Source organism: Dicentrarchus labrax, unplaced genomic scaffold, assembly GCF_905237075.1.
Source record: "Dicentrarchus labrax unplaced genomic scaffold, dlabrax2021, whole genome shotgun sequence".
NCBI classification, from domain to species: domain Eukaryota; kingdom Metazoa; phylum Chordata; class Actinopteri; family Moronidae; genus Dicentrarchus; species Dicentrarchus labrax.
The window spans coordinates 12,413,119-12,432,192 of NW_026136704.1; the positions used below are offsets into that span (position 1 = coordinate 12,413,119).

General features: G+C 41.9%; 1 protein-coding gene across 1 annotated transcript in view; it reads left to right on the top strand.

The window, feature by feature from the left end:
* The first annotated feature begins 6,055 nt into the window (after positions 1-6,055).
* The window catches only part of ets1 (v-ets avian erythroblastosis virus E26 oncogene homolog 1), a 45,157-nt gene continuing 32,138 nt past the window's right edge, over positions 6,056-19,074 (top strand). The window contains exons 1-4 of the mRNA XM_051397300.1: positions 6,056-6,108; positions 12,661-12,748; positions 14,155-14,256; positions 18,304-18,451. Coding sequence (XP_051253260.1) covers positions 6,071-6,108; positions 12,661-12,748; positions 14,155-14,256; positions 18,304-18,451 — 376 coding nt within the window. The 5' untranslated portion in view covers positions 6,056-6,070. The remainder of the gene's footprint in view (positions 6,109-12,660; positions 12,749-14,154; positions 14,257-18,303; positions 18,452-19,074) is intronic.

The window sequence follows — 19,074 nt, forward strand, 5'->3', positions numbered from 1 at the left end:
ACAATCTGCCATCAACAGTTTCCCATATGCAGTCCACTGCCAGTCTCTCCTCACTGGTATGTTAACATTTCAGGACTGCTTCTCTTGGGATTCCACCAAAAACACTTGTATTTGAGATGATGTGGGGGCAACCTACAGACATCTGCGATTACATCGCCAAGAGTAAATGAAGCTCCTTACTCTGAACTGTAATGAGTTATTTATTTAGTTGAAGGGGCAACCAAGAGATGATTTGGAGATGGAGATCGTTCCCATTCCAGCCCTTTCTTTCTTTCTTTGCTCCTCAGGGAGAGAGAAAATGGCAGTGTGGCACCAGGGAAGGCAGGGCAGAATATCAAATCTTTTCACGCAAGCTTTCAGGCAGTCATGAGCCAGACATGGAACAGTATAAGCACAGGGCTCATGTTTAAAGGAGTGGAAGTCCTCCTACCTTAATATTTGCATTTGTATGTACTGAATTACAGTTTGAAAGATTTAAGAGAGGCCTAATCGACAAACAGGAGCTGCATTTCATGACACGACTATGGTAAAACAACTGTGAAACCTTTTGCAGGGAAGCCTTAACCACTTCACCCTCTCTTGACACTTAAATAACAAATTGTAATGATGACAAAGCTACAGGTTCTTTCATTGCAAGAACAAGATTAGAAAACAGTTGCGATGGTTCGCCTTTACAATACGCTGAAACAACACAACTGAGAGTATGGAACAACTTATCAAACAAACTCACAGAGAGTGCAGACAGCAGCCCCCTCGTGTGTGTGCGGTGATAATTAGCAAGGGGAAGTATTAAATTAAAGCAAGGCAGTCATTTTATGAGGCAAGCATTTATGAAGGTAATAGCATCCCTATAAATTAACGACCTCCCAATGCCTCCTGATGGGTTGCCACTCATCAGGTCCAGAGCAAACCACTGATACGTCCACGATGTGACCTCATCTGCTCAGTCTTGGTATTCCTGCCCCCAGGGGCTTACACTGAGATGAGAGCTTGGGAGAGTGGATGTTTGTGGAGGGACATGTGGCGTCGAGACAAAATGCATGTTGTCATTAGATACAATATGTTTTGGTATGCACTTAATCAAAAAAAAAAAAGAGAGAGAGTGTATTTGGGTCAGTTTCCAGTGTGTGTCTGGGCTTTGTGCATTTACAATGTGTGTCCATATAATTACTTTTCACAAGACTACAAAATACTGTGAATTTCTCTTTTCTAAGAGTATATACATGGATTTCCCAGACCACTTATCTTATGTCAATTCAGCTGTGAGGGTGGACACACCCTGCCTCTAGTCCAGACTGGGCATGGGAAACAAGGTGCTCTCTTTACACTTTAAATCAATCTTGGTTGCCAGGGGGGAGTCATCCCTACATGAACAACATGAGGCTGAAATAAAGCCCGTGAAAATGACTGCTCCTGTGGAAAAAAGCAGGGCGAGCAATAGTAGGAGGAAAGCAGTGCCATTTAGAAAGCCTAAATCATCCCCTGAACTATAAATCCACTGACCGCTCATCATTCAGCAGCATTTTAAAAAGCCCTTAAAGAAAAACACTGAGTGAAATGAATATGCTGTCACCTCTCATTTGGGTCTGGCCCGCTGGCTCAATAAGAAAAGTGTTGTTCCCTGGAAGGCTGCTAGCCCGGGCTGAGCTCTCAGGTTTAGGGTTTACCCCTGTCCCGCATTCTCAAGGCTTTTACTTTGAGGCCCGCGTCTCTCTTACCTCCCCCACGTCCCCCCAGACATGTCTGACAGGCTGAACTCGATGTGGGCTGCTCACCAGACTACAAAAATCATTCATCTGTGCCTTCAGACGGTCAAATCTGGATCTAATAAAGGGAGCTTGCCTATTGATCCTATTCATAGGGAGAGCTACTGCCAATTCTTACCACTGGAGGGCTCTCTGGCTCAAGGTAGAAGCTGCTCACTGAGGACTCTAGTACCCTTTTGTTCAGCATGGGAGACATTATGAACAGGCACTGATGATTACTTTTTATTTCCTGAAAATTAGCTCAGGTGATTCATTATTAAAACATGTTCTGAAGGATTTTTTTCCCTTTCTTAATTTAAAAAAATCCTTCCAAAAAAAATGTTAGCATAACATATTGAGATACTTGTACCTGTGATTTATCCAAAGACAACATGCTCTGTACAAATGCAACCTCAAGGGACTCACATCTGCAGGATAAGATGTTTGTTTCTTATTCTGAGCTGATTGACGCTTTAAAAAAAAGTCTTGTGGGGTTATCGAGGCCAAAGACAACAACAACACCACCCCTTTTCACCTGTGGCACAAACAAACATGTGAAACAGGAAACATACGCCCACCGTGCACTGACACAGTGCCTGCCAAATGAGAGCAGCACATTGTTAACAGTCAAGTGCAGCAGAATGAAAGCATAGGCTGCAAAACAACACAAGAAACATCCTCGTGCAAGGATAAGGAGGCATCTAAGAATGAAAGAGGAGAGGGACAGCAAGGAGAATGAGTCACTTTTAGGGTTGTGTTTATGTGTGGGTGAGGGCACTACCCCAAACGCCTCGGCAAACCACAGCATTCCACACCAGGTCTTAAAGAGACAGAGCGACGCTGTCATCATGGGTATTTGGGGAGTAAAGTGTTAACATATGGTGAGGGCTATTTGAGACGGCTGGTGAGACGCACAGAAGCCGGTAGGTGGCCATGCCAGCTCTCTGATTGCATTCTAAAAGAAAACCGCATCAGCCCCAACAGAATGTCAGGTAGTGTTTTAGAAACAGTAGGTCTAGAGATTTTTGTTTTAGTTTGGAAATAATACATACACTGATAAAACTGTCTAAAAATCCATCCACGCTTCCCATCAGGTGAAAGTTAAGCAGACATCTCGTTCAGGTTTGGGTCATGATACTGCTAAGAATGATAGTATCCACTGTATCTGCATTTCGCAGATCCAGTGATAGAGGGCAGAGTTGAGCTGTGAAACAACTGAGATAGCAGCAGCGTGTTAGGTTGGGCTTGTGTTTGAATATTTTTTCAGTAAGTTACAAACTTTTGAGAGGACCAGTGCTGAAAACCTGCTCAGTTTCCTTAAATTGCAAGCATTATTATCACTACTGTTTATGTTTCTGGGCCCTTTACCATAATTGTAACTTTCTAAGTCAGATGATGTGGACCTAAGGCATATAGTTTAGAATATTAGAATTCTCTGCAACTTGGCAAAACAAAATCAGCAAATACGAGTGACAAGTGCACAAAACCAGAGCTGGATTTACAACTGAAAATCAAAAATGTTCACTGTATAAATGTAAGGCTTGGTAACAGTGCTGTGAGGTGCCAAGCTGAAAGCATCTTCCATCCATAGACAGACAGCAGAGTGGGGGTGCAGTATGAATGATGACAAGCCCAGATTGCATGTAGAGGAAGAAAAAAACTAGCTCACTGCTAGGAAGCGACAGAACGAAGACGAGAAAGAGAATAAGAAAACGAGAGAACATGTGTAGGTGTGAGGGGGGGAGGTGAGAGCATGGCGATGGTGTTGTGTTGACAATCGGGTGGTTAGAGTGCGGGTGAAGCTAGGGTATGGAAGAAAAACAGAAAGTGTGTTTTTGTGGGGGTGTTTTGGAGAAAGGGCTTCTGAGAAGGAAAGAAGGGATGCAGAGAAGGAAATGAAATGGAGGTTAGGGGGCATAAAGAGAAATAGCCTGTTTCCTCCCTGAAAGTCCATGGCACAGTATGAACTTAACATCCTTAAACCATCAACTGAGCTCTAAAAATAACCCTGTTTCTGCACAGTAAGAGGTGGGAGTGGGAGTAGGACTGAGTGAGTGAGGTGTGGGTGAGTGGGGGCGGCTGGTGGTTGGAAATGGGAATTGGAGCATGAGACTGGGAGTGAAAAGTTGGAGAGAAACAAAGAAACACCACCCTGCCAGACTGTGGTGATGAGAGATGGGCCAAAGATTGTGTGACTGCTTGTGCATGTGCGTGAGAGAGAGACAAAGATGGAGAGAGAGTGAGTAAAAGTGTGAAAGTGAAAGAAAGGGAACCCCGATGTTGATCCCAGAAACTCAGTTGTGACAGTACTTTAACTTTGTAAACACTCCTGGTTTTTGGAGAGACATGACATGGTGTTCATCTGCTGACTGACTTATAAGCATCTTGGTGCATTCAGCAAACATCTATATTCATCTGACACATCTCCTTCTACTGAATGACAGCCCCATAATGACACCCCACAGTTCATGCTTGATGGCAATGATTCACAACCTGATCTGCTCCGTTTCTTCTAACATCATGGCTATTGTCGATGGCACTGAAGTGAGTGCTTTAATTGACTGTGGCTCTTTTGTCTCCATTGTGAGCGAAGATCTTTTCAAAACTCTTATCAAGCCTTGAATAAAAGGCAGCATGATGACCACCTCCTTTGTGCCAGCTCGATCAGTAATGGATAGCACGTGGACATCTCAGGCAAGTTAACCATTGGAATTAGACTTAGTAAGCAGGTATGGCAGCAGGGATTTGAAGTTCACAGAGTTGCGGACCAGTCAGTCATGTTAGGTTCGGATTTTAGGAAAAACACCATTCCCCCTTTGATCTCAGAAACAAAGCACTGCGACTGTGAGACATGGAAATTCCCCAGTTGCCCAAGGGACATGATGTGGCTGTCTGCTGTAATGTGTCAGTACTTGTAACCACTGAGGTTTCAGCTATGAGTGAATCCTCATCACAGCTACACCTGCTTCTTTAGTACTTAATGATTACTGCGGTGCTCTCATGCCAACCTTCCAGAGAACCTCAAAATGGTAAGACTCTTGTTTCGATTCTCAAAGAAGCCATATTATGCTTTTGGGGTTTTTCACTTTCCTTTAGTGGGTTATAGCATTTTTTTTTTTTTGGTGCACATAAAACATCTGCACGTTACAATGCCAAAAGTCCACACCAAAGAGAGCTACTCTCTTTGACAGAAAACTGCTCTTGAACTACCTGAAAGGCCTTATTTGTAGTCCATGTTCACAACAGAGATGAGGAGGAAACAAGTTGGCTTGTTAGCTACTTCCATAATCAATGATTATTAAAATCAATGAAAAAGGATGCATTATTTTATTTTTTTATTGTACAAATCCCTTACTTTTCACTATGAGCTAAGGTAACATTAATAACTTAAGAAAACGTTGGCACCACTTTTGCTAACTTCAACAAAGTTATCGGTGCTGTACTTGTTACTGTAGTGTATGGTCCAGTGCAGTGCAGCCAATCATAATGTGATAATGTGTTACATGACCTGAGCAGATCTGGCAGGTTGAGCACATCTGGTACCTGATAACTGTTTTTTCGTGTTGCTTTTTATGGATCTTAGATCCAAGAATAAAGAATATATGATGCAACTCCATCTGTACAGATAGATGAAACAAACCTTCTCAAGTCTATGGAATCTTTACTTTAGAAACATTCAACAGTATTCAATAAAAACTCAGAGGACAGAGGTAGCATAGGTCTAATCATGGATCACATTCGCACTGCTGATGCCACACAAATTAAGCAGAGAGCCTACAGAGAACTAAAATACAGACTCAAGTTGACAGCAGATGTCAATGAAGAAACCTATTGACCCTGTCCTGCACCAGTTATGTTGAAGCCCAAGGAAAATGACCAATGGCTTTTCTGTCTAGACCATGAGAAATTCAGTGCTGTGACAATCTAAGATTCCAACCCTCTTCCCAGAGTTGACGATGCACTGGATGCTCTGTCTGGTTTTCCTGGACCTTCCGCATGGCTGTTGGCAAGTTGACCTGGAAGAAAAACACAGTGAAAAAACAGCATTCAGCAGTCGCAGGCAGTGGACTTAATCACTGTTAAGTCACATATGCCAATGGGTCTCATCAGTGCTAGCTTTATGCCAACGCTTAATGGAGTAATACTTTGTGCCCTCCCATGGAAAACCTGCCTAGTGTATTTTGATAATGTCCTCTTTGGACCACCACTCTTTCAGGGAATGTCTCTTAAACCTAGACTATAATCCTCTCCAGTTTATAGTAAAGTGACCTCAAGCTAAATCAATTCAAATGTCATCTTTCTAGAGATCAGGTTACATTTTGGACATGTTCAAGACTGGCCTCCTGCACACTCAGCAAAAGAGGTAATTCTTAGGACTGCATTTATATTACCGCAACTTCAGGAATGCTCAACACAGTGTTCTGCTACATACACTCACTGAGATGAATGAAATCTTCCAATGGACTTCACAATGTCAAGATGCATTCACTAATCTGAATAATGCAGTCTCAAGCCCTCCAGTGGTTGCACTCCCTGATTTCATGTGGCCATTCTCCCTCAACACAGATTCTTCACACTCTGCTATCTAGTGCTAGCTGGTGCTGTCCCAGCTCAGAAACAGGGTCACCGGCAGAAAGTAATTGTATATGCCAGCCATGTTTTCAAAAAAGCGTAAAGAAAGTAGTCAACCTACCATAGACAACTCTAGGCTCTTGTCTAGTCTGTCTTAACTTCTGGTTTTATCCCTCTGCTAACTTAAATGAGGATATAATCATCAAACTCTGATGGTGAAACAATTCATTTTGTGGGGATTGTGATGCTCCAAAAAGAAATTAGCCACATTTTTACAGTCACTTCTTTCATAATGTAACCTTATGGGAAAAAGTATTTTTGGGTCAGTGTGCATCACCTGACAGACGCCATTGCTGCAAGTGGTTGGTCACTATGTCAAATTGGCTTCAACCCACTGCGTTCTTCCTCTGGGCTTGCTTTCTTCAGATTTACCTCTAAGTCTTCCTAGCTTCTGATGGGTCAGTTCTGTCACATTAGAGTTAGGAACAACAAGCAAGTGTTGTTGTGTAGCTAATGAAGTGTGGAGAACAGTAAAGAGCTAAGAAAGTTATCTGTCTCCATCTCTCCTTCCTTGTCATCCAAGGTGATCCAACCACCGCATATTGGACCCACACATTAGAGAAACAGATTCACGTAGAGAACATATATTTGAAGCATTTATATGCATGATATATACAAATGTAGCATATAAATCTGCTATTTTTGTGCGGAGCAATAAGGCACTACTGGATTTAGAGCAAGCATAATCAAACATGCTGGCTCTGTTTGATATACTACAAATGAGAGTTGACCATTTTTTGACCAGGTAGAATGGCTAATATACAATTAAAATCAAAAAGCATTAAATGAGAAGTTACCAACAAGTGTGTACTAAATGCCAGTCATGCAGTCAAAGTGCCATTGGGAGGTGTTGGGTATAAATAATTTTATAAGGAGTATGGTCTAGACCTGCTCTATTTGAAAAGTGAGACAACCTGAAATAACTTCTGTTATGAATTGGTGCTATACAAATAAAATTGAATTGAATTGAATTGAGTGAAAATCCTAATACAAACACATTGTAGATAAGCTAAATCCTCCCAAGTGGGAAGAAACATGTTGCATGCAAGAATTGTTGTATAATATTCTTGATGGGTAGCGATTTGAGATTAATGTAGGTAGACCTGGGTCAGATACATAAATCTTGCTGTATTTGTTTCATAATTGGAGCTCCAGATATGATTGGTCATTGACCAAGCTGTGTATTACAGAAGGGTATACTCATTTAACATTTTATTTCTTCAGTTTTATCCAAATATATTGTTACCCATCTGTCACTTGGTTGGGTTAAAAAAACAAAAAAGCATAAAAGGTATTTTTGACCCAGGTCTGGTGGCAGGGAGGTGATGCTGAAATTGAACCAAGACAGGGAAGGAGACCAGACACAGGACACAAGACAGACTCTCTGGAAAACTAGCCACTGACAAGCAGCTCCTTCTTCCCTCTCATCACCCTGATAAGCCCTCCTCTGCAGCCTGAACCACACACCTCATCACAGACTGGATGGACTGAACGAAGCCGACAGGTCTACTAGCGGCACTGATGTTTTTATCAGTGTGAACATAACAGGGATGTAGTGGAGCTAATGACACTTCTTTCTCACAACAAGTGACCAGGGAAGTACAGAAATAGTAGAGTGTGAACTCTGATTAATGAACTAATCATCCCAAGTTGTGTGTATCAGTGAGTTGAGAGGGAACTACCTAAAGGAGGAAAAGAAAGGAACTAAAATTATGACTTTTCAGAGAGAGCAGGCGATTCTCTGTGGAGAGTAAGCTGAGTTGAGACGAACTTCGTTTCGTTATCCAGACCAAGTAGTTGTCATTCACGCCCATAGTTGGCGCACTGGAGTCAAAAATATTGGCCCTCATCGTGTAAGTTTTTATTTTCTCGCTGCTATCAACACTTGTTTCTGGCATGTTCCTTCTGTCCCCCTGTCTTACTCTCTCCCCATCTGTCTCACTGATTGCTCTCCCTCTACGTGCCTCCCAGGCCTGCCTCTCCACCTCTCCCCTCTCGCTTCAGCCTTCTCTCACTTCTCTAATGAGAGTGTGTGTTACACAGGCATTCAGAAAACCTCCTCGGCTAATTACATGACAAGCATCTCGTTCTGGGACACTAATGAAGAGGAATAGCAAGCTGTAGACGCCACTGGAGTGGTGGTGTGTGTGTGTGTGTGTGTGTGTGTGTGGTAGTGGTGGGGGGGTCAAGCTGGCCACTGGGTGGGGTGTTTGTGTGTGTGTTTGAGTATGTGTGTGTACTTGGGGGGGGAGTATTCTGGCGCCAGTCCAACAGCTTATCAACCGGAGCATGTTGGACTCAGCATCTCGTTCTTTCCCTCCCTCCTTGTCTTGCTTTTTCCTTTCATCTTACTAAACTCTCATCTTTTTTTATTTAGAAAAGATCATTTTGGGGACGTTATTTTGCCAAGCAACGTTAACTTAACAATCATTAAAGATGCTTTTAAGTTTGGAAAAGACGTATGATGTCCTGTTTGCTGCACTGGCTTATCGAAATGTGCGGAGTTAGTTCCAACTGCCGAATCAGTTGGTTGTGGGCTGGCCATAAATTCAACACAACCTCGACTGACAAAAGCTACAGTGTAAGCACACACGTAGCCTACAGATAAACCCGCACACAGAGGAGAGAGAAAAGAAAAGGAAGGGAGAGAGAGACCTAGGCAGAAATCCAACGACTCAGCATGTGTTTTGGAGGAACTCGTTCTGTCAAGAGGCACACTCGGACAGAAGATCGCTGTCCCGTACCATCCCTTGTGAAACGCTTGAGAAACACAAACCATCTGGAGGCTATAGTGCACACTTTCGACCCATCAAATATTGAGGATGTTTGTCTGATTTACAGAGCCTATTTAGGACTGTTTGGACAACTTGGCTGAGGGATTGGTGCTTTAATTAAAGATAATATCAAGAGCTAATATTGCCCCCAAGACCTTTGCCTCACAGTCAACAGTGCAACAAAGTCACAGTTCTGTGGGTGAGGGTGAGAGTCTTAACCACAAACACTTCTAAATGGATCTAGTCAGGCCTGATACAAAGGCTTCTCCATGTTCTTTATATCACTGAGGTTACTGCCCCATATTTCCCCACTTTTTCTCTGTCGATGCCAATAGCAACGCAGGCTTTTTCAGGCCCAAGCCCACCGCGGTGATGGCATATTGATACTGTCATAAAATATTACATCCTCACTTTATTCATTAGAACTGGGCTTTAATCTAAAAATATCATGGGCAGGGAATAAAACAGAGTTTTCAGCGGCAGAAAGATTAGGCCTGTGCTTCTCTCACTGAGCACCACAGCTCGGAAACACTGAGGCCCAAAATAGATGTTCTTCTCATAAAGGGCTCCTTCTTTGTAGTCGGCATACAGCAACAACATCTGCAGGGCAGTTTCTATGGGGGGAACAGATTCGGGCAGGCTATCAAAGAGAGAGGCGATCTCCTGTGAGAAGTGGTGGGCGGAGGACTTCCATATTCTCTTACTCTTTCTTTTTTTTGCTCCTTCCCTCTATCTTTCGCTTCCAAAAATCTGTAGCAATCAGGACGATGCTAATAAAAGACCATTAATATAACCTGTCAGTGCTATCTTTGGAAGATCCAAAATGAGAAAATTAGACAAAAGGATTCACAGTCTGGGCTGCTCACCAAAGATGCAGGGAACCAGTGGAGGACAGACAGCAGTATGGTTTGGTGTGCTGGTTTAAATAAAGCATTGGGATGACAGAAACCCACCAATGTCCCAAGATAATGACAACACAAGGGCTACAGGACATCCATAAAACATTGGTTTTATTAGACGAAACAGTATGTCTCAAAGCATGGTTTGCTCCTTTTGCCCAAATGTAAAACAAATATCTTCAAAATGATTTATCATTTTTCTTAGAGATGTTCCAGTAACCCCAAATGAGGTTTGAATTCAGCAGAGTACTGTATTGTGGGATCGTCACTTCTGAACAGATGGTAAGGATAAGAACATGACCCCTTACGTGACTCCAGATACTGTATCTTTCAAGGTAGAGAATGAACCTGTCACAAAAACCTTCTTTCACGTTTCGGGGTTTAAGTTATATGGTCAACATGTTTATCTCCTGGTGGTTTAAGGTGAGGATGATTGTGGCATTAAACACTGTCAAAAAACAGTATGGAAGATCATCTATTCAAGCATTATATTAAAGGTTTCAGATATTCTGGTAGACATTGCGCCATATCAGTTAAATTCACAGCTGATTTAGATGCAAGAACACTTTAAGATTTTAGGTCCATAAACCCCTGCAGGTCTTTTGACTGATGGCTTTTACTGGCGGTGACGGCAAGGCGTTCACTATCTGTTTAATGCGAAACATGAGCACAGCCAACACATAGATGGAGGCTCTGATCGGAAAAATCCAGCACTGTATTTGGGGGGTGAAAAGCAAGGGGGCAACACGATGATAGTGGCTTCATGCGGAGCAGAAGTGTATCGAGGGCCTCGCCTTTGAACTGGTGAGCCAGCTAATTGAAACAGCATTGCTCGGGCATAGGCTGAAGATCTGGATCGCATTCATCCCCACTTTTATTCAATTTGGTCTCATCACAGGGGCGCGTCCTGTGCTTTTCTCTCCACATGGCTATAAGTCATACCCTCGCCTTTTGCCCTCGACGTGTTGCCCATCTGTGTCCCCTGGGGGCCCTGAGGCGCTGAGGCCCATAGAAAGCAGGGGGATTCAGACAAGGTCTTGAGAAAATGCAGGCTCCCTGCCACTGAGCCCCTTATGGTACTTCTTCACGCCTCTCACCTTGGACTTGACCCCACCCCTCAGCTTCTCACACATACACACACACACACACACACACACACACACACACACACACACACACACACACCCTCCTTACCCAAAGACTTTTAAGATTTACCGTTAAGAGCAGTGGCTGTCAGGAAGTTTGAACCGTGCACTTTCTAATTCAAACAAATGCAGCACTGGGGTCAGGGAATTATCATGGAGTCACAAGGTGTTTCAGATGACTCGCAAGTGTTGAGTGTTAAGCTGATAGAGAGAGAGAGAGTGAGAGAGAGAAAGAGAGAGACATAAGAAGAGAGAGACTGCACTCTACGCTGCTAGGTAGCAATGCAGCGTAAAGCTTGTGACCTTGCAGCGTGGAAATAAATAAATGAATAAAGCGATAAATAAGCAAATAGATAAAACTTCTCACTCTTACCTGGTTATCACTAACCTCTATCAGAGCAGGTGGATGTAGATCTTGTGTTGTACTGGGGAAACTTCTCATTTCGCAGAAGACTGGTCAACGTTTCTGTCATAGCTTTAATCAGCATCCCACATGCATTGGCTGTTGGTTGGGCTTAGGAGGTACGAGGTGGAGAATGATATGATAGTCAGTGATGTACAGTAAATAAATATTCAAGAGGCAGATGCTTCTCAGGTGCATTCTGGCAAGACCACAAACAAATTGATTTGACAGCGACAGTTCTTCAAATGGTTCGCTTTAGCCTTGTTTGATGCCAGATTTCAAAGGTTCACCATGCAGGACAATACAAGTGTATGGCAGGAGATATTTACCATTAATATATATATATGTAAGGGTTTGAAAAATAAATGGATTGACACGAATATGTGTTTTAAACAAACCTCTCTCTGGTGTGACACACATACACACACAGATGTTGTTTTTTTTCTTGTTTTTTTCTCAGATGACAGCATCACAGGAAGATCAGCCATTGTCATTATCACTCCCCCTCTCTCCATGTGATGTTTTCCTGCTCCTTTCCTACTATTTTCCCCTCTAAGACTTATGGCTTTCTGTGAGAGGAAAACAACTAAATCAATAAACAAACTCCATTCAAATTCAGCTTAATTTAAAACAGGCCCTTTTATTATAAAAATCACCCAAAAACGAGGAGAGAATATAGATCTGGGTTGTTGGAAGGAATTAGTCTAAAATGACACATCAGTTGTCTCCGTATGGACTTGTTTAGTTTCCCTGTAATGCAATACAAAAAACTTCCTAGCTGACTTCATATTAGATAAGTATAGGCTCCTTCTCCCACGGGATTTTGGAATATTACAGTAAAGAGGAATATCAGAGGGGTGTTACACTGGAAAACTTGGGTAATCCATTATTGGCCATCACAGGCTCTCCACAAGTTCACACCTGCACCGTGGCTGCATGTGAAGTCCAAAGACTAACATACAAAGGAAAAGAGAATTTGGAGACGATCACCGTGTGATTGAGGGAGGGAGGGACTAAAAGTGTGCATAATATTCCTTCCTCTGTGGGACTCGCTGCGAGCAGGTACAGCATCTCTGCAGTCCACCGCTCAGCTGTCACACTCAACTGCCCAGCGCTTCCAGTTCATAGGAAACTTCTCACACCGCAGTCGGTAAGTGCAAAGTTATATTCTACCAAAATTAACAGCAAGTGAACTGATAGGATGAGAGGGACGTGTGGTATTACCGGTGCTCGGCGGTCCTTTAATGGATCAGGGTGAAAGTGTTGGCTTTAAAGTTTCTGTTTTTCCCGTCAGGAATGCTCATAAAGCGTGCAGCGCGCTTTTTTAAAAAAAAAGCTGATATGCGACTGCTTCATCTCCGCTGATTTTTGCGACCTTGTTGCAGCGTTCAAAACGCTATTAAAAAACAAAGTTGCAACAAAGTTGCATGCACATTTTTACCCCTTTTAAAAATGAACTTTACCTCAATTTCTATTTAATTTTTGTCACTTGAAAAAAGCTTGAATCTGCCTTCAGATAGAGCACTCAAAATACACAATAAATAAGTAGGATCTATTTATATAACAAAATGCATAATTAGAGCTATATGAATACTTTGCTCTTTATTTCTTTTTCCCCATCAAATGAATGACATTTAAAGTAAAAGTCTAAAGGTAGTGCATGCATTTGAATGACAGAGCTGATTTGCACATTATTCACTTTGTGTATGGGTAATTTTTTTCTGAAACAAGAGCATCTGAATCTTTTTGAGCTGGTGAACATCTGCAAGCATTGAGCACTGGCGCATCTTCCCTCAGTCTGTCAGCAGCTGCCACAAACTAGATATGCCAAATTGCTTAACATATGAATGTGAGGAGGATGGGACCTGCCACTGCCCATATACACCATTCCTCCTCTAATGTAATCATTCAGCTCAGTTTGCAGTCTCTTTTGTTGATGCTGCTTCAAGTAAACAATGTTAAGTGATAGGCAAAGTGTTGGAGGGGAGGAAGGAGAGGAAGAGGAAGGAGGAGGAGGAGGAGAAAGAGGAGGAGGAAGAGGTGAGGCAGAGGAGAGGAGGAGGCAGTTTTTTTACGCAAGGAGAAGGGAGTGCTAGAGTGAGAGAGAGAAGTGATGGAAATGTTAGGTTGACAAGACTCTGGATGGATGGATTTTCTTCAGCTGAAATCCTTCTTTTTTTCCCACATAAAAATCAGCAGAGTGTACTTAAAAAGAAATACATCAGAGCACTCCTGTAAGCCAGTTAACCTAAATCACACAAAGACTGAACGCAATGACATGATATTGTGTTTGCCCCAAGCCACAGTTTTCACCCTTCTAAACTGTGCTGATGTTGCAGGTTATTGAAATCCAGCTCAAATTTCTCACTCTGTCCCCTCTTTCTCTTTTTTTAACCCCCTTTCCTCTCCCTCTTTCTGTCTCTTCTCTCCCACACACCTACACGTACACCCACAAATACACACAATATACACCACACACTTGCACACAGTGTAAACAGCGCATGATAGATAGGTCGCTCCACCCAGCCTCGTCTTTTTGTGTGTTGATCCCTTCAGCAGGCCCTGCTTCTCCTGTCCACAGCATCCGTGATGAGTTACTACATGGATCCAGTTTCTTCCTACCCGGCCCTTCACCCCTGTGACCGTCTGGGCGCAATGGTAAGACCTCCCTCGTAAATTACCTCTGTGTTAAGGTTGTCTCAGCTACATGCCACACAGCCGGCCAGGAGTGTCAGGGAATGAGAGTTTGTGTGTGTTAGCCTCTCAGCCACATGGCAGTGCAGGAATGTGTGCATGTAAGCGGTGTGCTCGTTTGTGTACTAGCAACTCTGGATCCCATCACCTCACAGGAACACACTCTATCTGAACACTTTTCCTGTTGAGTTTAGTGTGCCAGAGTTGCACTAATATCGCCTGTATCTGTACATGCTGTTCCTCGTGATTTCGTCAAAAGTTAGGAAACAGAGCTGTTGAACAAGATGATTTTCTACAAGGCTGTGAAATCGCCCTTGTGAACTCCTCTGTGTTGCACAACCACCCTGCGCCAAGATGCACTTCTCTTTAGCGAGTAATATTGTAAATATTGAGACCTGTAGGCCCCCAACCTTGCCACTAACCAATCAAATTGGAGTCAGACCATCCCTACAGAATAACACTTTTCTCAGCACCCGCATAGTGCTTTGCAGCAGTCTGTTTGCAAGAACACCAAGGCTCTTAACGCTTTCCAAATGAAAGAGCTGAATACAGAGTCAGAGACATTGGTAGCCGGGAACATTGGGATTCCTGTCAGATGAGCATTTGAAGGGTGAAGGCCAAGGAGCGGCAAAATAAATGCCTCCATTTGTATGCAGAGCGCCGGCACATTAGGATAAGAGACTGAGGTTATATGCAAATGGCAACCCCACCCAGGCCTGATAGAAAACATAGAAGGATACAGCTCCCTGGGTCCTAATTGGCTCAGGTGGTGGGGCTTGCCTTTGAAATTGAGACTACTGTATACCAGGGCAGACTTGGTCAAAAGGTGGACCTGGGTCACCTCGGTGGCTCTATTGCCTAGAATTTACATGAATTATCAGCAAAAAGCAGCAGGGCCTGATGTGTTTTATCTTTTGTGTTTACATGTATGCAGAGAACAGTGTGGGGGGGGGGGGAATCTAGGCTTCCAAGCAGCCGGTAGCAATTAAAAAGAAAAAGAAAAAATTAAAAAAAAGAGGCCACCTGCACCTGCAATGGTGATCTTAGTGTAACTGGATATTATCCAACACAGGAGTACAACATACGCAACACATTTGTAGCAGAGCACTCTGCAAGGAAGAGTGTTGGTTTGGAATTGTTTACACTCGACCTTCCGATTTAGTTTTTTTCACAAAAATAGTTCTAATGACAAATATAAACATCTTAGTACCCCGCATAGTTATGCAGTTACTTATGCAGTAGTGCAGTCTGCAGGCATGTAGCAAGTGACTTGGGCTGTGTCTGAAATCAGTCCCCCAATCATTACCCAGTATGTAGTTAACTAAAAAGTGAGCAGTAAATTGAGATTTCAGACATTTCTGAATTATCATCATTTACTGACACAATATTGGGTTAACCTAACCCAGTATCAATTGGATGATTACCCACTGTGGGTGTTATTTTTATATTATTGGGTTACTGGGTCAAAACAACTCTCTGTTGGCTGATTTTCCACCCACTGGTACTGGGTTAAATCAACCCAATATTGCACTGGTGCTCTACTGAGAGCCAGACTGGGTATATTTGAACCCACTGTCTTACAGTGTTACGACTGTCAATAAGATGTTGAAGGGTAAATATAGTGCGCTATATGGTAAATGGGGAGTGATTTAGACTTTTTTATGTCAGATATTTAAATTCATCATTGTAGGAAGTCACAAATGACGAGCCATTCTAGTGAGCCAACATGCATGAACTACAGCCTGTTATTATTGTTATCAGTGATATCTGCTTTTTTTGCTTAACACACATGGTTTTAATTACACCTGTCTAACTGTAGACGCTGCAATACCTTAAAATAACCACTTGGTGGCAGATACAGAAACTTGACGACGAACGAATGAATGAACAAATGAATAAATAAGCTATATACACACTGCATGAGAACAGTAATATTTGTAACCTTGGAAATGTCTGTCGTTTTAGAAAATGTGCTGTAGGTTTTATGTGCCCACATTGAAAAACTCATTTAAAATATATGTACCTCTCTATGTGTTCAGTAACGTCAGAGGTTCAGCAAACTAGCAAATCTATTATTGCACTCAAATCTCAATAAAGGCTTAAGTTTTAGACGGGAGGGACAACATCAAATACACAAACCTGTTTATAGTATAAACACTCATATCGGTCAGATATGGGATCATTTGAACTTGGAAGGCTGGCATAGCACACAGAGAAAAAGTGCGTAGTCAGTGTGCCAGTTGAGTCAGACCTCACAGGAGTGAAATATACTGCCTGCTAGTCTTTTTCTATTCAAGATGGTGTCGCTGAAGGTTGAATTTTAATGTAATTATGACATTTACCTGTACAGTACAGTATTTATTTCAAGCTTGTCGTTAGCTGTCCCTGTTCATTTTCCAAACTGATCTTTGCATTGAAGGTCTACATTTGAACTGATCAAAGAATATTATGGTGTGCATCACATCTCCGCTGTTATCTATGTCAGTCTATCTGTCTAATCCATAAATAATCCATGTGGCTCCATCCATGCCTATCTAACTTTTCCTCCTTGCTGACTGGACTGATAGGAGAAGGCAGCGTCCCACACAAACCTCCAAAAGACCTCGTAAACTGCCCTCCCTGATCCTCCGACCATGTTTGCCATCCATAAAGCTGCCCGACGGCTACTGATAAATGCTGCTGTGCTTAAACAGGGGCTGCTTATCAGATCAGCAGTCACTCTGTCAGTTACATATGACCTATAACATCCCTCTTATTGGAGGCAATATTGGCAGGACTAGCTTTCTTTTAGTCTCCTTTTACATGTTAGTATGACATGCTCAATTCTTATCTAAATAACAACGTCTCAGATGAAAAGCAGACATCAGCATCATGTGTACAGAAATACATTACAAACACTTTATGTCAGTATTCGCAATTGTATTATTAAAACATCTTTTATAACCCTCATTTAACACGGCAAGTTAAATACAGCAAATTTAGTCAGTCACACTATTGTGAGAAAAAGCTCAATCCCCTGTTCACATCACTTTCAAACAGAAATGTCCAACAATTTCCATTGAGTTTTTTGTTTGTTGTCAAATGAAGGTTTTCATATGCTAAAAATGGCCAAGTGGCTATCTTCTTCCTTACTATCTCTTGTATCCACATAGAATTTCATATCTCTCCTGGCTCTCCTGTCAAGTGCTGACTTTAGACTTCCCCTTGGTGCAACCTCTTATGTGAACATTTCTGTGATAAGTGGGATAAAACAACACAGTGAAGATAAACTGAATGAGTCAAATTTAGCTGCAAGGGTTATCTGTGCGGGAAAAAAACAATGAAAAAATTGTTTTCAAAATCCAAGGTTGCGCTGTCGGCCAAAGCCACTGGATAGTTTGATCAGTTGTTTCCAGCTTAGTCTTTCACTACATTCCCAAGCACAAAAATAAACGTTTTTTCATGGGTTAACAGATATAATTCTGGCTAAACTTATTTGTTTCACGAAAACACACACTGATTTGTTTTCAGAACAGTAAAACACTGACAAGTTGCACTGCCCATGCAATGGTTTAAGTATGATTTTGTGTTGGAATTCAAACTGTTCCAGCTATTGAAATAGTTGATTGGAAACTAATTCCATCCAAATTAAAATGTTTTATTCTGTGCTAGAGGAGCTGGATCATCATAACCACAGTTATGATGAGAAGACAGTCTCAGTTATTGTCAGATGCAGAAACTGAGTCCTTTAGAAACCCTGTTGATAGATTTCAGCTCATTGTCTGCTCAAAGTTTTTTATTGAGCTAAGTGATTTGTATAAAGTTTAGAATATAATGGATCCCCATTCATGGTTAAGTGTTTTTTTTTTTTTCTATATAGTTTCAGGTAATAGTTTCACATCTATGAGGTGGTTGAAAATTGCTCTTCAGCAGCACACCTAAGTGTACAGGAATAAATACATACAGTCATCATCTATTCCATGTTGCACAGTTCATTTTGGCTAACATATACAGTGTGTTGTTTGTCTCCAGAGGCAGAGTGGAGGGGTGGCAGTGGGGCCTCACATCCAGTTCCCAGGTGTGGTTCACCCTCAGCAGCAGTACTATCCATCACAGCCCCTTTACATCCAGGATATAACCCTGCAGGAGGTACCCAATGGACATGACATGTGCCCTACAGGTAAGAACTAAACACAGACAGTCTGACCTCAAACACAGTACGTGGTACTGGAAGAAGAGGCAAAATGCATTCAGTCATGGTCAATAGTATAGTATATCAGAATCAGAAATACTTTTATTAAAATGTTTTAATTATTTTTGTTACAAACTCCAGATATACAAACAACATATATATAAATATATATATAACTATATATATATAACTATATATATATATATATATATATATATATATATATATATAAAAGATAAAATGTACAGTTTAATAATGTGCAAAAAGTGCAAAAAATGATTGTCCGTGTTTGAGTCAGATTACAGAGAGGGGGTGTCTGACTCTCTGAGGGAGGCGTTGTAGAGTTTAATGACCACAGGCTGTGTCAAACTGTCCATAACTTAACAATATTGGTATTTTAAGTTAACTTTTTATCATTAAATTATTTCTCATTGTGCCAAACAGATAGCTGTTAGCAACTTTGATGCAGCTCGTGCTGCCACCATAGTGTATGCTACACACTTGCAAAGGGAGGGTATGGCAAGGGGGGTGTAACTTGCAACTACACCCCTAGATGTCACTACATCCTGCACACTGGTCATTTTTTCTATAAACATAAAAGAACACACAAG